The 24,872-nt window shown below is 44.6% G+C and overlaps 1 protein-coding gene across 2 annotated transcripts in view; it reads right to left on the reverse strand.

Moving 5' to 3' along the window:
• Positions 1 to 24,872, reverse strand: part of SMOC2 (SPARC related modular calcium binding 2) — a 265,441-nt gene that overhangs the window by 81,881 nt on the left and 158,688 nt on the right. For both annotated transcript variants that reach the window (XM_033938643.1, XM_033938642.1), the window contains exons 6-7: positions 19,060 to 19,110; positions 11,308 to 11,382 (exon numbers count right to left, since the gene is read on the reverse strand). In XM_033938643.1, coding sequence (XP_033794534.1) covers positions 11,308 to 11,382; positions 19,060 to 19,110 — 126 coding nt within the window. The remainder of the gene's footprint in view (positions 1 to 11,307; positions 11,383 to 19,059; positions 19,111 to 24,872) is intronic.

The following is a 24,872-nucleotide window of genomic DNA, read 5'->3' on the forward strand; positions in this document are numbered from 1 at the left end:
ATGAGTTGTAGGCTGCGAGTTTCTTTTTGTATTATGCCATGGTATAAAGAGTTGCAATAGTCAATGTGTGAAATGAGAGAATAGATCAGAATTTGAACAGAGGAGGGGTTAGGAAGAGAAGTTATAGAAAGTATTACCGTATTTCCCTGCATATAGGCCGCCCCTCTGCATAGGCTGCACCCATGTATAGGCTGCAGAAAAGGGCGGCATATGTTTAAAAAACGGAAGATAAGCCGACCCATGGTATTAGCCATGGATTATCTTTCGGTACCTCCCCTGCCTTTTAAAATCTTCCCTCCCCCCCATTCCCGGTACCCTTTTCAGAGCCCCCTGGATGGCGGATGGTGAATCTCCAGTGGTGCAGAGCAGCTGCGATCTCTTCAGCATCCTGCCTGCCCCCGCACTGCCCACTGAATGACCGACGTCAGCACTCATGGGACTTGCGGGACTCGTGAGAACTGACGTCAGTCATTCAAGTGATGCGGGGGCAGGCTGGATGCCGAAGAGATCGTGGCTGCCCTGCACCACTGGAGATTCGCTGTCAGCCATCCAGGGGGCTCTGAAAAAGGTACCGCGGGAGGGGGATAATTAAAATTTTTTATATATAGGCCGCCCCATATAACTAGGCCGTGCCCCATACATGGTTTTGTAAAACCCATGTGTGGCCTATGTATGGAGAAATATGATAATCTCAATTTATAGAAAAAACGTTGGGTCACTGTACTTATTTGGTCATGGTAGTTAAGGTTTTTGTTGAGTATGACCCCCTAAAGTTTAATTTTAAAAACATAAGAATTGCCACTGCTGGGTCAGACCAGTGGTCCATCGTGCCCAGCAATCCGCTCTCACGGCGGCCCCTAGGTCAAAGACCAGTGCCCTAACTGAGACCAGCCCTACCTGCATACATTCCGGTTCAGCAGGAACTTGTCTAACTTTGTTTTGAATCCCTGGTGGGTGTTTCCCCCTATAATAGACTCCGGAACAGCATTCCAGTTTTCTACCACTCTCTGAGTGACGAAGTACTTCCTTACGTTTGTATGGAATCTATCCCCTTTTAACTTTAGAAAGTGCCCTCTCGTTCTCCCTACCTTGGAGAGGGTGAACAACCTGTCTTTATCTACTAAGTCTATTCCCTTCATTATCCTGAATGTTTTGATCATGTCCTCTCTGCTCCTCTTTTCAAGGGAGAAGAGGCCTAGTTTCTCTAACCCAGTGGTAGGGAACTCCGGTCCTCGAGAGCTGTATTCCAGTCGGGTTTTCAGGATTTCCCCAAAGAATATGCATGAGTTCTATTTGCATGCACTACTTTCAATGCAAGCTGTATTCCAATCGGGTTTTCAGGATTTCCCCAATGAATATGCATGAGATCTATTTGCATGCACTACTTTCAATGCATATTCATTGGGGAAATCCTGAAAACCCGACTGGAATACGGCTCTCGAGGACCAGAGTTCCCTACCCGTGCTCTAACCTCTCGCAGTACGGCAACTTCTCCAGCCCCTTAGCCATTTTAGTCACTCTTCTCTGGACCCTTTTGAGTAGTACCATGTCCTTCTTCATATACAGCAATCATTAGTATGGGGTAGGAATCTATGCATATGGTTCCGTTTAAATTTCTTTGTCGAATGCTGTACAGAGAATACCTTTTGATTTTTCAATGTTTAATGAAAGTTGATTATAGTTTAACCAAGTGCTGATTTTATCTAGTTTGGCATTGATTTCCTGGATATTGAAAAGCAGAGGAGATAATATAGAACCCTCTGGAACTCCAAATTTTTGTGAGATTGGGTCAGAAGTTAATTTACTGAAATTTACTTTAAAGTTTTGATCAGTGAGATAAGATGAGAACCAGTTAAGTGCAGTAGAGAATGACACGGTGACAAAATTCATCACCGTCTCCGTGGATAACCGCGGGAAATAATCTCATGTCGTTGTCTAGTGTCTATTTCAACCTCAGTCCTTCTACACCAGCATTCTTCAAAGCAAAGCTTGCGGGTCAGTGGTTGTGGCCATTCATACTGTCACAATCCGTCCCCAGTGGCTCCGCTCATTCCAGAGCTGCCGGTGGCTAAACCTTATCCAGCCACTCAGCGAGCTAACCACGGGGATAGGATTGTGACTAGTCCCAGGAAAAAAGGTACATTTCCCTTTAACTGGAAGCAGGCTGAACTGCAGGGAGTAGAGGAAGGAGAGCAGAACAGCTCAGAAGAGCCTGAGAGGGACCTCCCTCCTCCTGTTCACTCCCAGCTGAGGCCCATGGTGAGAAAGGTAAAACAAGCTAAGCAATCAAGGCAGGTAACTCCTCCCCCTCAGAGAGCAGGGTGTGTTCGTTTGAACAATATAGAGGCTGCTCTGAGGAGAGGAAAGTTAGTTGGCCCTGAGCCAGCTCAGGGAAGGGTCTCTCCTGACTATATTCCTGACTGTGAGGAGGTGACCATGATGGAAACTGACACTGACCTTGTTGCCAACCAGCCAGCCCCACCTGAACCCATGGAATGGGTAGAGAGCCTTGGACTGCCTGAAGATACGCTCATGCAATAAAGATAAGTGGCAGGTCTGAAGGTTTGGAGCCTTTCTCTGTTTATTAGAACACTGTTGTGCAGTTGTGCTGTGTGTGAGAAAGTGCAGGGACTTGTGCTGAAAAAAAACAAAACGTTTTTTTTATTGTTGTTTTGTAACTCAAGTGGCCTGAATTGGGGATGCATTTCTGTGACTGTGAGGGAAGTAAATGTCATAACTTTTGGGGAGAATTCACTTAAGATCCAGGTCGGGATAGTGGGGCCATTATTGGCATTCTGATACTTCAGAAAAGTAATAAGTGAATTCCTTTACTCCCCTCCCCCACCAACAGTTTCTCTGTTGGATTCAGCCCAGCTTTAAACTTGCTGAGCTTAGAGGCCCAGAACTTGAGTGAGAGTGTGTAAGGTTGCTTTATCTTCCCTAAGGTAAAGACAAGCCCACTACAGTTCTGTTTGCTATTTTTGGATGTAAATGATACTTACCTTAATTGCCTGATTGAAGGTAGCAGTGGCAACCCATTCCAGTGGGTCCACTCCAGACTTTATTTTTGGTTATCTGTGTGCAGCATTCTATTTGGACTTTGGGGTTTTTTTTTTTATGAATGCTTAAGGGAGACGTTGCTCCCAACTTCGGTTCAAGGAATAAAGGGACTTTGAACAAGTGAACTGATTTGTTTATTTCTGCTATTTTGCTTCCTGACAAGAAAAGATATTCCAGCAGGACTTCCTTCCTTCATCGGAAGCACGTCGGAGTTGCGCTCGGGTGAGCAGAGGCCGGGTTACGGCAAATACAGGTACCGGCTCTGTCACATATGGTATCAGGAGTGGGATGAGCGCCTCCTGCTGGACATTGTGAGAATTGGGAAAAAAAAAATATATTTTTTTTTTTTGGAAAAAAAAAAAAAGTTTTGGACTTGTGAATAATTTGTTGTTTTAGCTTGTTATTTTAGTTTGTTGTATTGGTTCCAGTCTGAGCGGAGCGGAGTTCCAGAAGTCTTCCGACCGGGGTGCAGAGGAAGCAAGTGGCTTGGCTGACCCAGCTGCACCAGTGAGGAGCCAGAGTCGGAGGAGGCTGAGGATCGATATAAGAGGACAGAAACGCAGCTATACGACTGGGGGCCAAGGAGGCCTACAAACAAAAGGCAAAGACTCACCTTGTGCTCTGGTAAGAGGCTTGACCAGGGGGGGTGAGGGAGTTTGACTACACTCCTATAGTGGTACCGCACTTGGGTTGGTCTCTCTCGCTTTGTTTCTTGTAGGTTAATCAGCAAGATGGACCAGCAACAGCTGATAACGTTCTTGACGGCGGAACGCCAGAAGCAAAGCGAGGACTTACAAGCAGTGCTAAAGACCAACCAGGAGTTATGGTACCGGTCTCAGGAATTATCTCGGCGGCAACACGACGAGATGGTGCTAGCGATGGGGGAGCAAACGCAAGTACTGTCTAGAATTTTGCAGAACCCATCGACAGCTGCAGGCAGTGAGCCTGGACATAGTAATTTGCCACAACCCTCAGGAGCAGCTAACCCTCTAGCCACGCTAAATCTGTGTAAGATCACACCAGCGGATGCGCCGGATGAATTCCTATCCGCGTTCGAGAGGGTAGCTACTGCTGCTGGTTGGCCTCAGGGTCAGTGGGCTGTAAGGCTACTCCCATGCCTTGCAGGAGAAACCCTGTCTGCTTATCAGACACTAGCCCCTGAGGTAGCTAACAATTATCAAGCTGTAAAGACACATATATTGGAGTACTTAGGCTACACTCAAGAGCATTACCGCCAGCGGTTTAGAGCAACCCTTATGCAGGATAAGGAAAGGCCTAAGGCACTTGCTCAAAAACTGTCTAAGTTGGCTGAGAGGTGGCTTAGTCCATGGCTTGGGGATGCCCGGGCTATTGTATTGGAGGTGATCAGGGAGCAGTTTCTACAATCCGCTCCCAAGAATTTGAGGGGCTGGGTGCAGAAACAGGGCTGCAAAACCTTGGCCCAGACCTTAGAGGTAGCAGAAGCCTATTTGGACGCCCAAGGCGCCTATGAGGAGGGAAAGACAACCACCCTACCAGGCCTGGGAAAAGCTAAGGACAGCCGAGGTCAGGACCCACCTAGGAAAACTACAGGGTACCCTAGGGCGAAGGAGCCTGTCCCTGAGAAAACCCAGAGGTGCTATCGTTGTGGGAAAATAGGGCATACCCAGAGGTACTGTAGGGTAACGAGGGATCTGATAATAACTCAGAGGCCTGGGGCCCCGATTCCCGAAGAATATCAAGTCATAGTCTCAGTAGCCAACAGGGAGGTCCCGGCTCTGGTCGATACGGGGGCTGAGCAGTCGGTCGTATCAGAGCAACTATGGGATGAATTGGGCTCAGATCAGGAGCTGGGGGTGAAGCAAGTACCCATCACCTGTATACACGGAGAAACACAGGAATACCCCCTTAGAGACCTGACCATTCAACATAGGGAAAAAAAAACCCGAATATCAGTGGCAGTTTTAAAGACAACACCTTACCCATTAATCCTGGGAAGAGATTGGCTGAATCGGGCGCAGATAGGAGTGCCGGAGAGGAAGGGGATGTCGAGTAAATGTGTGTTGGGTAGTCGGGTGGAAGAGAGCTTAGTCGGGCCCCGGGAGGGAAGACGACGGGCTAAGGGGTTAAAACCTAAATATGGGAAGCCTACAATTCGGTGGGCCCCGCTGTCAGATAGGGCCATAGCACCCACGCGGGTTTACGCTAAGGCTGCAGGCTATGACCTATATGCCGCCTGTGAACAAACTATCCCTGCTAAGGGAAGGTCCCTGATAAACACAGATATACAAGTATCTCCCCCACCAGGTGCCTATCTACGGATAGCCCCAAGGTCAGGATTGGCGTTAAAGCAGTCAATCGATGTGGCCGCTGGGGTCATCGACCCAGATTTCAGGGGCAATGTCGCGGTACTCCTGGTCAATCAGGGTGATAGCGAGTACAAAGTGCAAATCGGGGATCGTATAGCCCAGCTTATTTGCGAGAGAATTTGGCACCCCAACCTGGTACAGTGGACCCGTCTCCCGGACACCAGCAGAGGAGAGCAAGGGTTCGGGTCCACCGGGGTAGGAACTATAGAAAGTAGGTCTCGCCCTGAATTAGGCTCGGGACTGAGAGGGAATATAGAAGCCGCTAAAGTAGCCGCACTAGACGCAGAGATACTGAAACTGAGAGAAGAATTGACACTAGCACGAAAGGACTGGGAAGCTAACCTAAGAACCCAAACCGAAGCCAAGTTCCAAGCTTGGAAGGATCCCCTAGACCGGGATAATCAACGGTCCAGGGAGGAAATAACTGCCCAGTGTCAACGGGAGTCAGGGAAGCTGACCGACCTTATGGCGCAAATTACTGACCAACTGAAGGTAGTACAGGGGCAAATAAGGGAAAATGAAGTCCAACAGCAAGCGATCCAACGTAGCGTTGTAGAAATAAAGAACACTTGCGGAGAACTAACAAACCAAACTGGGAAAGCAGAAAGTTGGGTAACTAAACAACGGGCACAGGAAGAGCAGCTGGAACAACACGCCCAGCATTTTGAAAAGGTGCTGGATACCTTTAGGGGAATAGAACAGGACCTGGAGGAAGTGAGGGTTCAGATCGCCCAAGTAAAAAAGGAAGACTTAGGGGATATCACACAGGTGGTAGCTGCCCTTGCCCAGAGAGTAGAAGGGTTGGAAAGTCCTCAGGATCAAGATACAGGGGCCTTAGCAGGGCCTTATGAGACACCCCTGTTGAGATGGCCGGAAGATTTTGAGGACTCTGATCCACCACCCCTAAATCAAGGGAAAAGGGCAAATAGGCCCCGGAAACGATATTGAGCATCGCCCTGGCAAGTTAAGTGTGAATGTGGACACTCTGTCTCGTATGCAAGAGGATAGTGAGTTGCCCCGGGAAAATAGGGACAATCAATCCTTAAGGGTGAGGGTATGTCACAATCCGTCCCCAGTGGCTCCGCTCATTCCAGAGCTGCCGGTGGCTAAACCTTATCCAGCCACTCAGCGAGCTAACCACGGGGATAGGATTGTGACTAGTCCCAGGAAAAAAGGTACATTTCCCTTTAACTGGAAGCAGGCTGAACTGCAGGGAGTAGAGGAAGGAGAGCAGAACAGCTCAGAAGAGCCTGAGAGGGACCTCCCTCCTCCTGTTCACTCCCAGCTGAGGCCCATGGTGAGAAAGGTAAAACAAGCTAAGCAATCAAGGCAGGTAACTCCTCCCCCTCAGAGAGCAGGGTGTGTTCGTTTGAACAATATAGAGGCTGCTCTGAGGAGAGGAAAGTTAGTTGGCCCTGAGCCAGCTCAGGGAAGGGTCTCTCCTGACTATATTCCTGACTGTGAGGAGGTGACCATGATGGAAACTGACACTGACCTTGTTGCCAACCAGCCAGCCCCACCTGAACCCATGGAATGGGTAGAGAGCCTTGGACTGCCTGAAGATACGCTCATGCAATAAAGATAAGTGGCAGGTCTGAAGGTTTGGAGCCTTTCTCTGTTTATTAGAACACTGTTGTGCAGTTGTGCTGTGTGTGAGAAAGTGCAGGGACTTGTGCTGAAAAAAAAAAAAACGTTTTTTTTATTGTTGTTTTGTAACTCAAGTGGCCTGAATTGGGGATGCATTTCTGTGACTGTGAGGGAAGTAAATGTCATAACTTTTGGGGAGAATTCACTTAAGATCCAGGTCGGGATAGTGGGGGCCATTATTGGCATTCTGATACTTCAGAAAAGTAATAAGTGAATTCCTTTACTCCCCTCCCCCACCAACAGTTTCTCTGTTGGATTCAGCCCAGCTTTAAACTTGCTGAGCTTAGAGGCCCAGAACTTGAGTGAGAGTGTGTAAGGTTGCTTTATCTTCCCTAAGGTAAAGACAAGCCCACTACAGTTCTGTTTGCTATTTTTGGATGTAAATGATACTTACCTTAATTGCCTGATTGAAGGTAGCAGTGGCAACCCATTCCAGTGGGTCCACTCCAGACTTTATTTTTGGTTATCTGTGTGCAGCATTCTATTTGGACTTTGGGGTTTTTTTTTTATGAATGCTTAAGGGAGACGTTGCTCCCAACTTCGGTTCAAGGAATAAAGGGACTTTGAACAAGTGAACTGATTTGTTTATTTCTGCTATTTTGCTTCCTGACAAGAAAAGATATTCCAGCAGGACTTCCTTCCTTCATCGGAAGCACGTCGGAGTTGCGCTCGGGTGAGCAGAGGCCGGGTTACGGCAAATACAGGTACCGGCTCTGTCACATAACTCTGATTCTTCCCTCTCTCTTAAAGAATGACCTGAAGATGGTTTCCCGCGGTTATCCGCGGGGACAGGAACGGTGATGAATTTTGTCACCGTGTCATTCTCTAGTGTAGAGCCGGAGACTCCACAGAAAGCCCCGCCACTGCACCCCTCCCCCAACATCTCTCGACCCCCCTGACAGCACTGGCAACACCCTTCCACATCAACTGACACCCCCAACAGCACTATCAACACCCCCCCCCCACATCACCTAACACTCCCATACCTTGTGCTGCAAAATCATCAGGAGGGAAGCCCACTCCCTCCTGCCTACAGGGTTGTTGTGCTGTAAATGATGGGCCTTCCCCTCCCAATGCATCTCACTATGTTAAGCCAATCAGGGCTTTAGGCCTCTCCTACCAATTCAAACAGTGCAATTCAAACCAACAGTGACTGTCTGCAAAGCTTTCAGACCAAACTATAAACTCATATCTTTTTTAAATTTTGATGTAATTAGATAGTTTGAGAGTTAAATATGTTATGGGGTTTGCATCAAAAGACATAAGAAAACCTGAATGTATATATCATAGAGGAAATATGATGCAGACATTTAAACACATGGAGGGGCATAATCGAAAGGGACGTCTAAGTCCATTTACGTCCATCTTGCAAGTCGTCCAAAGTTAAAAAGTGCCTAAGACACATTTTCGAAATATACGTCCAATTTTTTTTTTACTTTCGAAAATCGTTTAATTATACGTCCTGCCGATCTGATCATCCAAGCCGCTAAATCCTCCATCTTTATACCACATTTCCGTCCAACTTTCCGTCCAAGTCCAAAACACCTAGAACAAGCCCTGTTGGATGTGGGAGGGGTCTGCAAAGTGATGGACTGCATACCCAGACATGCCACCTAAATAGTGGGGTACTTTATAGGGCACTGCTGTGAACTTCACATAAAGAGTGCCAAGGCTTCTCCTCACTACAGCTCCCTTATAGGTGACGGTGAGCCCCCCAAACCACCTCCATGTTTTACATGGTCTAAGTCGCAACGTCCAAGTTCCGTCTAGGCTCTGTTGTTACACTTTTGGTTATACATGCTGTACGACTAAGTCTAAGCCCACGTCCCACCCAACTCCCGCCCTCGACACGCTTCCCAAAACACCCCATTTAGCTTTGGACATTGAGCAGCACTATGAAGGCCTAGGTCGTTTAGAAATATGTCCAAAACCCAGTTTTATTATTGGCGCTTGGACGTTTTTCTCTTTCGATTATGAGCCCCTTAAAGTATTAATATACAAGCAAATCTTTTCCAAAAATGGGGAAGCAGTAAAATTACAGGATATGAATTGAGGTTGCAGGGTGGTAAACTTAGGAGCAATATCAGGAAATACTTTTTTACAGGAAGGGTGGTGGATGCCTAGTGTAGCCTCCTGATGGAGATGGTAGAGACAAAAACATTGACAGAATTCTAAACTGTATAGGATAAACACAGAGGATCCCTATATGGAAAGAGGATGAAATATAAAAATTAAATGATGTCATGGCTCTTGATGATGTGTTATGATAGGCACCGGTGATGCTTAGATAGATACTCCAAAAGTTGGGAATTAAGGCCAATGCTGGATAGACTTTTATGGCTTATGTCACGACTGTAACTCCAGTAGTTGAAGTAAGGCCAGTGCCAGGCAGACTTCTATTTTTGGGTGCCTGTGACTTTTGGCCACAAACACTGATGCTCATAAGTTCTGCTGGCAGCCTGAGCATGAGTATTTCCCCTCTTGTGGAAGCAGTCAGTACCTGATCCCTGCTCCTTCCTGCACTATTACTGCCTCCTACACCCCTAGATTATCTCCTTCACCCACCTGGGCCTCGGTGCAGCACTGGTGTCAGTGACACTTGAACACCTGGCGTGAGCTCACTATAAGTGTACGCCAGCTCGAAGTAGCACGTGGATCTACCTTCTTCTCCCAACTGCCTTAAAGAGGCATTTTAGCCCAGCTTTCATGTGTGATTGAAGAGGTGGGTAACATAGTAACATAGTAGATGATGGCAGATAAAGACCCGAATGGTCCATCCAGTCTGCCCAACCTGATTCAATTTAAATTTTTTTTTTTTTTTTTTAATTTTTCTTCTTAGCTATTCTGGGCAAGAATCCAAAGCTTTACCCGGTACTGTGCTTGGGTTCCAACTGCCAAAATCTCTGTTAAGACTTACTCCAGCCCATCTATACCCTCCCAGCCATTGAAGCCCTCCCCTGCCCATCCTCCACCAAACGGCCATACACAGACCGTGCAAGTCTGCCCAGTACTGGCCTAGTTCAATATTTAATATTATTCTCCGATTCTAAATCTTCTGTGTTCATCCCACGCTTCTTTGAACTCAGTCACAGTTTTACTCTCCACCGTGACTGAGTTCAAAGAAGCGTGGGATGAATACAGAAGATTTAGAATCAGAAAATAATATTAAATATTGAACTAGGCCAGTAGAAGAAGCAATGGAGGATGCCAGTGAAGATGAGCTGGGGAATGGCTGTGGGCTCACTGACAGAGGTGGCAGGAGGAAGAAGCAGTAGAGGAGGCTGAAAAAGATGAATACAGGCCTTTCCAGGAGTTCAGAGCAGGACTTCTAGTTGCTGCTATTTGGGAAACCTATGATGCTGGTGTCTTGCCTAACCCCCACTAAACATTGCTGTCTTAGAGGATACCACCATAACAACATACAGAATACTTGCTTGCAATCCTCTTTTGAGCCTGCAAGGTAAGCAGGGCATGTTTTCTGTGGATACAAATACATATTTCTCCTTATGTTCTGATTCTGGATCAGCTAGGCTGATGTATGTTCACAAGCCTCACCACAGGCCCAGAACTCTGGCTGCTAATAAAACTACTATATGACCGTATCATAGAAAGGATCAAGATAGCCTAGAGACAATCCAGAAAAAGATAACCAAAATGGTGTGAGGTCTTTACGAAAAGATTTATGAACACCCCCCCCCCCCCCAAACTTCAGGATCTATGCATGTTTACCCTAAGGAGAAGAGGGACAGAGGAGATATGATGCACATATTTAAATATTTGAAAGGTATTACTGAACAAGAAACAAACACTTTCCAAAGGAAATGAAGCTGTAGAACTAGGGGATACAATATGATGCTACAACGAGGTACACTCAAGAACTAGCATCAGGGAATATTGTTTGTGAAAGAAGTGGTGGAGATAAAAAATATAAAGGAATTCAAAAAGGCCTGGGACAAAAGCAGAGAATCCGTTAGTGGAAAGAGGATGAAAACACAACAGAGGGGTAACCTGCATGGAGTGGCATTTCTGTCCTAAATAACCTTGGAATGACTAAGGCACAGTGGGAGTGACACTTGCATTCCTAAACAGAGGGTATTGGGTAACATATAGAATGGCTAATTACCTTAAGCTATTTCAGATTTTATCTTCCATCATCTACTTTTTTTTTTTTTTTTTTTACTATATGTTATTGATCTCATATTCTTTATTTATTTGTCTTTACAACAGCATGTTATTGTGTGAATATTCTTACCTGAATTTCTATGGGTTCTATTCTGTCTGCTCTTGACTTGTTCAGTCCATAATGTTGGGTAACGGGAAGCAAAGTCTAGAATGTAAAGCAGAGCAATTTATTTATGTAAAATAACAATTTATTGAAAAGGCATCCCAAAATTCTAATCACATATATTCAGCCACTGAGATCAGCGTTTGTTTGTTTTTTTTAAACACTGACTACAGTGCTAAAAGTTATCTATATATTCCGTGCCACCACACAGATGATAGATATCACTGAATATATAGATAGTGCAGTCAGCACTGGCACATATCTAGATAGCTAAAAGGCTGTCTGAAGTTATACAAGCAATTCTGGATAGCAAACTAAATAGTGCCACTCTCTGGATAAGTTCCTGGGAACCCTGCTCTGCCCCTGCGCTCTAGTGCAAAGGTGGTCTTTGAGGATTTTCAGTAGCACTATCAAGATAGTATCTCTAGATATCCTAGTCAGTAGCACTTACCTGAATAGCAGCAGCTTATTTTGAGCTGTAAATAACCTACTTACTGGGGATCTATTTATAAGAACATAAGAATAGCCATACTGAGCCAACCAACGGTTCATCTAGCCCAGTAGCCCATTCTCATAGTGGCCAAAGTTGAATAAATTTTATCCCAAATTTCAGCAGATAAATTCAGAGGACAATAAATCAAAGCAAAATAAATAGGATCTTTAAAATTCAATCTCACCAATAAAATTTTTTAATATAACACAGTAGTTGGAATTTCTGAGAAAGGTGATGATTCATCCAAAATTAAAGTTAAACCACTTCCCATTTGTGAACCTCATGATTTAGAAAAAAAATATATATATCCACTTGGAACTGAGTCAATCAAATAACTTAAATTCAAGTCAATAGATCCTCTATAATTTCAGGTTTTCCATGGTCTATTACCTATAATAGATGGAATTGATTGATCCATGTGACTAAAATAAACAAACATTAAAAATATCAAGAAACTAAGAAACCTTAATCCATAAGATACCTGTTTTTTAAATTTATTTTAAATTCACTTTGAACTTACCATCGAATAATGACAGCATGCTGAAACAATATAAATCATACTTGCAGACAGATTTAAGCTCACCCAAGAGCTCGCCCCAAGGAGCAAGCCCAAGGAGTACAACCTGCTCCTTATGCGCACCCCTTCAGTGCATGCCACTGGTGTGCACCGCTGTGGCACAGACACCATAGAGTCCCTAGAATTTATACACAGTTCTTCTAGTGTGCTTACATCAGTAGCAGTGTCGTCATGTGACCAGGCCGAGCAGTATACCTATCATATATCCACCCCCAGGCACTTTGGTTCTCTGTAACACACAACAGGGTTACACACACAATTCTTAAAACATGTGACCAGGTCTTCCTGGACTCCTGGTCATCCCGAGGTCCTCCGTGGACTCCTTGTTCTCCCGGGTTCTCCCTGGACTCCGTCCCTCCAGATCTCCCCTAAGTCCTTCCTCCAGGTCTCTTGGCTCTCCAGGTCTTCAGCAGCTTCTAGTGCCATTCACCGGTCACTCTGACAGTTTCCACCATCTCAGCCAGTCCCTCTACCAGACGCTACTCAGATCTTGTCTATTGCGCCCAGGGTCTCTCTGATGGTTCTCAGTGCCATTTAAGATCAGCTGTCTGACCCTCTTAGCCTTGGACTCTGCCAGTTCTCCCAGCTGCCTCTCGTGGGGCCACCACAAGTCCTTCACTCCCTGGCCTTTTGGATCCACCTGGATCTTTTTTTACCGGTCTCACTTCATTGACTCCAGGCTCTACCGGGCTTTCTGGCTGCTTCCAACTCATTCCTGCCAGTGCATAGGTCCTTCCCACCACCGGGCTTCACCACAGGGCCAGATCTCTCTCTGCCAGTGTATAAGTTCCCACAGACCCTCCCATCTCCAGGCTTCCAGGTATCCATTGTACCAGTCCATGCTGTCAGGACTGGTCAACCTGGTCACTCTACTCTATTGTACTGGGCCCTCTGTCATCATCAGTCAGCAGTGGCCTTCAGGGCTTACCAGGAGTTAAGCCACCAGCATTCCTCCTCCCAAGAATCACCCAGGTCCCAAAGAAGCTCTTTGCCTTCTGAGCTCTCTGTGCTGGGAGCTGTTCTTTTCAGCACCACAATCCACTCAGGGTGAGTGGACAGCTCCCAGCAACACTTGTTGCTCTTATGCAAATCGGCTTTCCTCTCAGGCTCAATGATTTCCACTGCTTGAGTTCCTTCCACTGGCCAATGACAGGTACTCCACCCTGTCACAGGCCACTTCTTTCAAACTGGAAAATCAGGTCAGTAGTCTTAAGCATCAGCGGCGGTCACATGACCGTTTCTTTCAAATTGGAAACTCGGGTCAGTAGTCTTAAGCCTACAAGATATACAATGGATACAAGACATTCAGCCGATTATGGCATGCAATGTTAGGCCATCGATCGGATGGCTAATTTTAGGTTCAAACAATTTTTTATTGATGCCAATAAGAAAACAATCAAAACAATGAAACATACAAGATTCATAAGACAAATATTGAGGCATCATATTCAACAGAATATCAGTTACGTAGAGGAGATAAGAACAGCAACAACCCCCCCCTCCCAAACGACTCATGGCAAACATGGCCAGAGTCAGCAGAATGGCCCTCCAAGGCCCTGGACCGGATGGCTAATTTTAATATTACTGACTTCATTTTAATAGCAATGAGGTTACAACCCTTGAAATGACAAATGATCTACTCTTCACAACTCTAGAAAGGACAAATGTTCTCCCATCGCACAACCTGAAAAACAACAAATGATTTCCCTTAGTTTCCCTTTCTTCCTAAATTTCTACCTACACTTTACCATTCAAATACTGACAAATGTTCTTCTACTCCATACAACTCTTGAAATGACAAATGATCCATTCTTTACAACTTTAGTAATGACAAATATTCTTCCACTGTAACCCCTTTTCATAAATCTTTTGTAATCCGCCTTGAACCACAAGTTAATGGCGGAATAGAAATCTCTAATGTAATGTTGTTTGCTTGCCAGAATTGGAGACTGTATGACCGCATGGAAAACCACACGGTGAGCTGTTTTGAGAATCAGATTGGCAAAATCTGTCAGTTGCTAAACCAGTCAAACTGATTTAGCAATCATCGGTACATGATCGGAGAGTTTTGTGCATCTTGCCCTCAGTCAGTTGCTGTGTGCCACTTATAAGGCACATACTGTAATGCCAGGGGCTGAATATCAACCCTGTAATAAAAAGAAATACTGAACAATGACCCTGTACGTTCAAGAAGTCACAATCCACTGCATGCAGTACAGAGAAACAGAAACAGCAATGTATTTCCACTGGACAGTTATAAATTCCAAAACCTGAAATATTCCAGTCATTACACTGAAAATAATTTTTTTTCTACTAATGTTCTGTAGCCATTTTATTCTAATTGTCTTGCTTCCAGTCTCTGCCTTTTACTTTTCTATATCTTTTCTTAACTGTTCCCATAGCCTTCTGGCCATTTGACACTTATTTCCTCTCTTATTGTCTTCACATTTATTTATTTATTTATTTATTTAACTAGTGTTTAAGCTCGTTACAAGTCTGTCTGTCTTTCTTTCTTTCTGTCTCTAGTCCTCCCGCTGTCTGTCTGTCTGTCTCTGTCTGTCTGTCTCTCTCTCCGTCTGTCTGTCTCTCTCCTTGGCCCCCTTTGTCTGCCTTTCTTTCTGTCTCTCTCCCTGCCCGCTGTCTTTCGTTCTCGTGCGCTGCCTGCCTTTCTTTGTCTTTCTCCGTGGCCCCTGTCTCCCCCCCCCTAAAGCAAACCAAGATTGCTCCCTGCCCCCAGCACACTCCTCCTCCCCAAAGCAAGTTTGCTCCCTGGCCCCCTTTCCCTCTCCCCCCACCCACTTCTGTGTACAGCAGCAGCATTTCCATCCCCCCATTTCCCTGTATTGCAGCAGCATTTCCATCCCTCCACTTCCCTGTGCTGCAGCAGCATTTCCCACCTCACTTCCCTATGCAGCAGCAGCATTTCCCTCCCCCTCCATTTCCTTGTGCAGCAGCAGCATTTCCTTACCCCCTTCCTGTGCAGCAGCGTTTCTGGCCAGCTCTCTTACCCTTGCCGAAGTTATTTTTGAGTTTAAAGCTGCCGCAGCGGCTCCTCTCATGATCCGCACCTGTGCAGGAAGCCTTCTCTGTGATGTGAGGTCAGAGAGGTTTCCAACGCAGGTGTAGCTCATGAGAGGAGCTGCAGCGGCGGCTTTGAACTTAAAAATAACTTCGGCAAGGGTAAGGGAGCTGGCCAGACCGTGGGCCGCAGAACAGGTCCTGGGGGGCCATAAGTTTGACAACGCTGTTAGATGGAGTGAGGGCAGGAAGAGGGAGTCGCTGGCGTGTTCCCTGCCTCTGTGTTTGAAAATGGAATTCAGCACAGACCCAGGGACCACGATGACAGGGAACATGCCATCCTAAGTGCGCATGCGCGCTTAGGGTTTTATTATAGAGGATACATTTATATACTGCCTTAAGTCTAGGCGGTTTCCAATATCAAAAACAATCATAAAATTCCATAAAATAGACAGACTTAACACACATTATCTGCATATCAATAAGTACATGAACATGACCATCATTCATTGTTTGAGTACATATTGCAGTCACATATCCAAGGCAGCATGGACTCATTTATATCTCTTACATATAGGCATCAACAAATAATTGAGTCTTTAGTAGTTTCTTAAAACTGACACGTTCTGTGCACAATCTCAGATGCCCAAGAAGATTGTTCTACAGATGTACACCAGCAATACAAAACACTTTCATTTTTAAAGTCACATATCGCACTTCCCATTTCCTTTCTTATATACATCTATCTCTGACATGATCTTTCATTTCACTTTTCTTACATTTACTGTATTTTTCTGCTTCTCTATCCACTCTACCTCACTATTCAGATTTTCTTTTTATTTGCAGTTTTAGTCCTCAGTCTCCCTCTTCTTTTTTTTTTTTTAACTATATTTCATTTTCATTTCATTTTTAAATATTTTTATTAGATTTTAACACAATAAATGTATAAATAAAATAAATCAAGGATATTTTACAGTTAACAGCATCACTTACAATCAATCACAAATAAATCAAAAACAAGGATATTTTACAATTAAAATGTTCCTTACAATCAAATCATAGATGCAACGGGGACTAAGGCATCTATGTTATCAATCCAAAGTTTGTATAAAGTCATTTATTCACAGACAGTTATAAAAGCTCCATATAGACCAGCTATCATAACAAGTTTTGATTACAAAAACCTACTAAAGACAACCACTATGCACTTCTGAAACAATAACAAAATCATTCTGTTGTTATTGTTATGGTGACGCGTCAAAACCATGGAGGACAATGGTACCCCGACAATCCCACGCCGACATTTGAGTGCAGGAGAAAAGCGTGCCGCTGCTTCCGATGCTTTGAGGTCTTCCCTTTTGCGCTCTAAGGGAGGGTGTGGACTACACTTGGAAGTCCTCGAGCTCCTGTTGAGGGGGGGTGTTGCTAAACTTAGCTGGTTTAGATGCTGAATATTCGCACCTGCTGTAGCTGATAATTTTATGTGATATAGCTGGTTAGTGGCTAACTATAAATATTCAGTGGGATTTAGCTGGCTATCTCTGATTGAATATCTGTGGTTAGGCACTGATATGCCATATAATCATCCAGGAGCCATTCCTGACTGGTTAAATAGCTTTGAATATTGGAGAGACAGTTCCTATATCTTGCATCTACACATTAAGTTTTGATAGAATTGACCGAGTGGATCTTGAAAGAAGGTCAGTTGAATTTGCCTTCCATACATTTCTTATAATTTGGGTCTCTATTTGTGTTTCCTACTGAGCTAAAGTATTTCTATTTTGAGTTGGAAAGTGCTGGGGGAAGAGGGAGGATACAGAGAGAAAATTTTGTTTTCAGATTTCTAAATGTACAAAAGTCAGATGTCTCTCCAAGGGTCTGCCTTCAGACAAAGTTTCCTTCAGTTCAAACTAGGGGTGTAGCCACAGGTGGGCCTGGGCCCACTGAGTTTGGGTTCAGGTCCACCCAGCCGCAGTGCACACTTCACGGCATCAGCATCGGGGAAGCAAAGCTGGGCTGTACTATGAAGGCTCTCAGTCCTGCAGCTCCTTCCTTCTCTCCCTTAGCAGCAGCTGTGATCCCGATAGGCTGCCTGTGGCTGACCCGGAAACAACTTTCTATTCGGCCTAGGCAGAACCCGACAGAAAGTAAGCTTCATTGTCAGGTGCAGGCAGTGTGTAGCAATCACTGCCGCTATTAAGGGAGGGAGGGAGTATGCTACAGGACTGTGGGAGCCTCCCTAGCTGAGCCCAGCTTGCTTACTCCAGACTGGGCAATGGGAGAAAGAAAACAGAAAGGGAGAATTGTTGGACAGGTAGGGGAAAGGGAGGGAGAGATGATGCATTGGAATAGGGGAAGAGAGGGAGAAACAGGCAAGGGGAATTGGGTAGGAGAGATGCTGCACAGTAGGGAAATGCTGAATATGTTTGTGGGAAGGAGAGAGAGCTGCTGCAAGAGAGGGAAAAATGTTGGACATGGGGGGGGGAGAGATGCTGCATGGGGGAGGAAAAGGGAGAAATGTTGGACAAGGTCATGGAGGGAGGGAGAGATACTGCAGGGGAGGGCATAGGGAGACATGTTGGACATGGCAGGGGGGAAGGAAGGAGAGGTGCAGCAGTAGTTTTAATCAGTTATCAATCATTTTTTTTTTTTTTGACAACTCCCTTTTGTTCTTTCCCTATATGTTCTCTTTCTTATTTGATAAATTGTAGTTCTGTCCTTCTTCTCTCTTGTTTCTGTTTGTTTTTTATGTTTTGAATTATGACTGTTTCCAAAGGATGTATAGTTACCCCATATACATTTTTAACATAATGTTCATCGCATAGAAGATTGATTGGGCGGTTTATAAAATTTCTGAATAAACTTGAAACTTGAGAAAGAGAAATGTTGGACCCAGGAGCAGAAGGGATTGAGGAAGGGAGAGATGCAAGACAATGGGAAGGAGGGAGAAATTCTGGACCAGTGTGGAGAGGACAGGGTAGGAGGAAAGAGAGGAGGGACAGGAAGATTTAAGGCAATAGGGGTGGAGAGAGGAGAAAGAAAGAGCAGATGCTGAGCTAGAAAGACAGTGGGAGGAAGAGGCTGGAAATGGTGGAACCATATGGAAGAGGCAAGGGGGTTGAATGAGAGAAGGATAGTGATTATATGAGCTAGAAATATGGTAATGAAGATTAAAATGAAAGGGAATGGAAGGCTGGGGAAGGAGTGAGATGGGGGAAAATAGTGGATGAGAGAAGGGATGGAAATTTGACAAGTAGCTGAAAAGTAAATAGAAGGGTTTGAAAGAGGGTGAAATTTGAGTGGACAGAAAGGCAGAAAAGAAAAAAAAAAGAAGAGGAAAGAGCCAAAAAGGAAAGATAAATATGTCAGAGACAGGTGTAGGGAGGGAATGAACAAGACAGGAGAGAAAAGAATGGCTGGTGTTCCCCAGGACAGGTTTAAGAACCACTGAGCTATAGTATTTATATTTTGAGTTAGAAAGTGCTGGGAGAGGAGGGAGGATACAGAAAGAAAATGTTGTGCCCTCTTGTATACTGGGACAATATTATTCCCATACAGGCCAGCAGCTGTTCAATATTTCAAAATTGTCATTGGAACTGACTTTAAAAAAATTCCCAGAGCTCACACGCACCTTCTTCATCCCCTTGTGGCTGAATTTCCAGTGCAGGAATTGAGGCATCATCTGAATTCAAAATGAGAAAAAAAATTGCACAGTTATTATGGTACAAATAAACAGTGTAGATAATCCACAATAACTTAGTGGGCTCAACACAGAATCTCATAAGAAATAGTTTAAAATCATCAAGTACAACACATATACAAATGAGATTCTGTTTGTATATGTTATATTATTCCTTTCCGAGACCAAAACCCTTAATGCCCCCTTTCAATCCTCCACCCGCTCTGATCTACTCCCCTCCCCCATCTCCCTCCTCTCCCCCCTACTCCTCTCCTCGCTGTTCGCAACTCTATGATTCAATTCGATATGTAACCATTTGTAACTACTCTCGCTTTGCTGTTTGCTAATCTATGTTCAATTTGATATGTAACCACTTGTAATCTCTGTCTAACTAATGTGAACCGCCTAGAACTCTTCGGGGTATGGCAGTATACAAAAATAAAGTTATTATTATTATTATTTTATATTTATTTATATTATTTAAGCTTCCTTTAGATTGGTTATGGACTCCTGATGCAGGTGAGAGGGCCAAAACTTAGCCTGTGTCGAATCCAATTGAGTTATGAATTAGTACTACCGTGTTTCCCCGAAAATAAGACAGTGTCATATATTAATTTGGTGTTCAAAAAACACATTAGGGCTTATTTTCAGGGATGTCTTTTTTTTTTTCATGTACAATAATAATCTCTTCCTTCCTCTCCTGCACCCCAATTCTTCCCTTTTCCTTGCTCCCACCTCCCATGTGCAGCGTCTTTCTATCCCTGCCTCCCATCCCCCTGTGCAGCAGAACCCCACTGACCCTCCTACCATGAGACTGACATACTGTACCTTCAAGGCCTCCAAAAACAGCAGCGGCGGCAGCGGTCTGAATGGGCTGCTTCGCAGCCTTCCCTGCCAGGGCCTTCCCTCTGCATTGATCTTAACTAGGGTTTATTTTTGAGATAGGTCTTATTTTCGGGGAAACAGGGTATCTCACTAAGTCCCATTTTTAAGGACTTTGATTTGCTTACTGTCTATATTTTGGTTATTTCTACTATTTGTTTTCTCTGTTATTTCATGTGAATATTTGTTCTTCCTTTTTTCTTTTTCTACAACAAATAACTATACACTAATAAATTATACGAATTTGCACATATCCCAATAATACATGTTGTATTTCTTTAAAAAAGAGCATGATATCGAAACCCAAAATTCATTAATTAACAAATCCTGGGAGCTGTCTCTGTAAATTAATCTACTACTTCTACTATGGAGAATATTGTTATAATATAGCTAGAAAATGCTGTAAATAAATAAAAATAGGATTTAAAGTAGGAACAGAAATAGAAAGCTTTGGAAAGCTGTATTTAGGGCTCCTTCACTAAAATGAAGTGTTGAGTGACTTGCCCAGAGTCACGAGGAACTGCAGTTGGAATTGAACTTTCAACCTCAGGGTGCTGATTTGGGAACTCTAACCACCAGGCCACTCCTCTACTCCCATGCTGATGACTTCCAGATCTACCTCTCTACACCTGAAATCTCTACAGAAATCCAGGCCTGAGTTTCAGTCTGCCTGTCCGACATTGCTGCCTGGCTGTCCCACCGCCACTTAAAACTGAACTTGGCCTACCTCTCCTCTCCCTTCACTTTATCTCAGTGGATAACACTCTCATCCTCCCTGTTTCATCAGCTCACAACCTCAGGGTCTTCTTTGACTCCTCTCCCTCTGCACAAATCTATCAGACCACCAAAACATGTGGCTTCTTTCTTTATATTATCAACAAAATCCAATCCTTCCCCCCTGAGCACACTATCAAAACCCTTATCCACACCCTTATTACCTCTTGCCTAGACTACTGCAACTTGCTTCTCACAGGTCTTCCATGTAACCATCTCTCTCCCCTTTAATCCATTCAAAATTCTGCTGCACGATTTATATTCTGCCAGAGTCACTATGATCACATCATCCCTCTCTTCAAGTTACTTTATTGGCTCCCTATTCATTTCCACATACAGTTCAGACTCCTCTTATTGACTTATAAGTGCATTCACTCTGTAGTTCCTCAATATTTCTCCTCTCTTATCCCTCCCTATACGCCTTCCTGGGAACTCCATTCATCAGGCAAGTCTCTCTTATCTGTACCCTTCTCCTCTACTGCTAACTCCAGAGTCCAGACTACATTCCTTCTCTCTTACTGCACCATATACCTGGAACTGACTTCCTGAGTCAGTACGTCAAGTTCCATCCCTGACAATATTCAAATTCAGGCTTAAAATCCAATTTTTCGAGGTTTCTTTTAACTCCTAATCCCCATTCGTTTGTAAAGCAACCATACCTGAGAAATTCCCTTACCCCCTACTTGTACTGTTTGTCTGCTTGATTAAAATATAGGCTCTTCAGTGCAGGGTCTGTCTCTTGAATGTCTTAATGTACAATGCTGCATATGTCTAGCAGTGCTATAGAAATGATAAGTAGCAGTAGTAGTACACCAAAACAAGACACATTATACAGCGTAACTTTGGAGTTCTGAAGAGCCACTTTCACTGTCTACATCTTTCAGGAAGGCATTACAGTATATGGTAGTGGACATAGTCCAGATATGCTGCATGCTATACAATATAGCGCTGGTGCATGGTGTGCCAATTAACTCTAGTCAAGATGGACTATTGCCCTTATGCCAATGGACCAGATACCACAAGGGAAAATGAAGTCTGACAGTGGAATAGTGAGAGATGCTGGTGCCTAGGATAGAGAAGCCTGGCATAACCACGCTGTGCACCCCCTGGCACAGCCCCTACAACCCCCATCCCCATAGCTCTTCAAATCTTCACCAGCTATGAGCAGCATCTGCTGTTCACACTGGCCTCATCCTTCCCTCTGACATCACTTCCTGGTCTCTGCAAACAGGAACTGACATCAGAAAGAGGGTTAAGGCTGACATGAGAAGCAGGTAAGAGGTGCTGCTTGTGGCCAGTGAAGATTTGAATAGATACTGGGGGAGGGGGAGGGGGGAGATGCTGGCGCCCCCACCAAGGCAGCACCCAGGGTGGTCTGTCCACTTCGTCCCCACCTTACTACGCCAGAACCTTATAGAATTCTTCTTCTCATGTAAAAGCAACAAAATAATGTAGAAGGTTCTACAGCTTTGAAACATGCATATGTTGTTAGGTACCAAATATTCAAAACTTCAAATACCATTTATGTCACTGTTTTTTTCAAAAAGGATTGAGCAAGGGTTGTGTGGCTTATATAGTTATAGACTCTGTTACTCACACTTCCCATTTTTAAGTTTCCCTGCAAAACAAACCTTTCCCCTGGACACCTGGCTGTGGACTCTGTTGCTGTTACTTGCCTTCAGTGTTTCCCAGCTTTCTTATGTTATTGTAGTTTGTATTATCACAGAAATTTCATTAATCCTTTGCTGGTGCCCTGTTTTACAGTAGTAATAAAAATATTTTTTTTCCCTTTGTAAGAATCTTCTTGAATGAAGTTCATGAAATTATGCGAGGACACTTTTTTTTAATAACTGTATTTTTATTTTCTTTTTTATAGCATATTTATCAGACCTTTGCATCGATGCCAAATATACCAGAATGGCAGGCAAAGCCAATTGATGAGCAGTCAATGAACATAGACTACTGAAGGCTTTTAGCGAACTAATAATTTTCCTAAGTAATCTAGTTCAGTGTTCTTCAACCTTTTTACACCTATGGACCGGCGGAAATAAAATAATTATTTTGTGGACCGGTAAACTACTAGGACTTAAATTTAAAAAACCCGTTTCCACCACGTCTCCATGAGCTCAGTCCCCGTAAACCATCTGATTCCATCCGCACAAGCCTCAGTTATGATTTGATATTGAATGTATTTTATTAAAGTATAAAAAGAAACAATATTCTGTACAATTGTCATTTTATAAATACAAATAATACAGAGCAAGGATCAACAAAACCCCTGTCTCCCTTCCCCTTCACATATATCCCCTCTACTATCAAGAAAACTGAATAAGCCAAATTATTAAAGAATGCTACACAGAAATATCATGCTAACAGAATACCGCAGTCACACATGACAGGAATAGTGTTAGAGGAATGTAACTAGGGCAACTGCCCCCTGGTCAGAGAGAATCCTAAGCCACTGCCTGGGCTTTGCAGTCCTCAGTTATGTCTAACACCAGCTCTAGCAGGATATATATTTCAAATCTGATATACTCTAATCACAAAATAGAAATAAAATGATTTTTTTCTACCTTTTGTCGTCTCTGGTTTCTCTTTCATCTTCTTTTCATTCTCTTCCTTCCAGCGTCTGCCCTCTCTGTCTCTTCAATCCAGCATCTGCCCCTTCCATCCACTGTCTGCCCTCTCCCCCTTCCATTTAGTATCTGTCTTCTTTCTATGCCCCACTCCCTTTCCATCCAGCCCGCGCCCCCTCTCTCCTTTTTACATGATTCATTCCAGTTTCACTGCTCTCTTCATTTTTATCTCTTCTACAGCAGATCTAGCATTGTTGTCCCTCTCTGCTTATTTCTCTGATGACCCCTTCCCATCATCAATCTCTCTACTTTCTCATGCCTGTCTCTCCCCTTCCCCTCCTAATCTTCCTTCCTTTTTTCCTTCTCCCTTCCCTCCTCCTCCTGTTCAGCAGTAACTCTCTTCCTTTCCCCTCCTCCCCTCCCAGCAGCATCTCTCCTTCTCCTTCTCTCCAGGTCCAGTAGCAGCTGTCCCTTTATTTTCCTTCTCCAGCAGTTTCCCAGACTCCTTTCCCTCCTCACCTCCCAGCTGCATCTCTCCTTCTCCTTCTTCCCTCCAGGTCCAGTAGCAGCTATCTTGTCTTATTTCCCCTTGTCCAGCAGCCTTATTTTTCCTTGTCCAGCAGCTTCCCAGCCTCCTTTCCCTCCTCCTCTCCCAGCTGCATCTCTCCTTCTCCTTCCCTCCAGGTCCAGTAGAAGCTCCCTTGTCTTATTTTCCCTTGTCCAGCAGCCTTATTTTCCCTTGTCCAGCAGCTTCCCAGACTCCTTTCCCTCCTCCCCTCCCAGCTGCATCTCTCCTTCTCCTTCCCTCCAGGTCCAATAGCAGCTCCCTTGTCTTATTTTCCCTTGTCCAGCAGCTTCCCAGACTCCTTTCCCTCCTCCCCTCCCAGCTGCATCTCTCCTCCTTCCCTCCAGGTCCAGTAGCAGCTCCCTTGTCTTATTTCCCCTTGTCCAGCAGCCTTATTTTCCCTTGCCCAGCAGCTTCCTAGCTTTCTCCCCTCCCAGCAGCTCTCCGTACTTGCCAGCACAGCGATTCACTAAGGCAGCCTTGGGTCCTTTGATGGGTCGTGCTGCCTCTGAGGAAAGAGAAAGTTGTACCATAAGAGGCAGCTGCGACTCAGCAAAAGCTCCAAGGCTGCCTTAGTGAATCGCTGTGCTGGTAAGTACGGAGAGCTGCTGGGAGGGGAGAAAGCCACTGTCGGAGGCTCCCCATGATCTCGCCGGCCCTGCACAGACCAGCAGGAAATTGCTGTTTGAACTTGAGGCTATTTTCTCCCCGTTTTTTTGTAAATCAACATACGCTGATGTGCTCTCACTCTATTAGCTGAGTAATATTTTTTTATTTTTGTTATGCTAATGTGCAAAACTATCCCATTTGGAGACATTTCGCCTGCCCTATCCGCCAACATCTCCCCTTCCCTCCCATTCAGCACCGCCATTTCCTGTTTCCATTCAGCACTTCCCCTCTTCTCTCTCCATCCTGTGCCCCCAGTCTGGCATCACTTCCTTTCTCCTCCCAGCATGCATATGTTCCAG

The sequence above is a fragment of the Geotrypetes seraphini genome, chromosome 3 (genome assembly GCF_902459505.1).
Source record: "Geotrypetes seraphini chromosome 3, aGeoSer1.1, whole genome shotgun sequence".
In the NCBI taxonomy this organism is placed as follows: domain Eukaryota; kingdom Metazoa; phylum Chordata; class Amphibia; order Gymnophiona; family Dermophiidae; genus Geotrypetes; species Geotrypetes seraphini.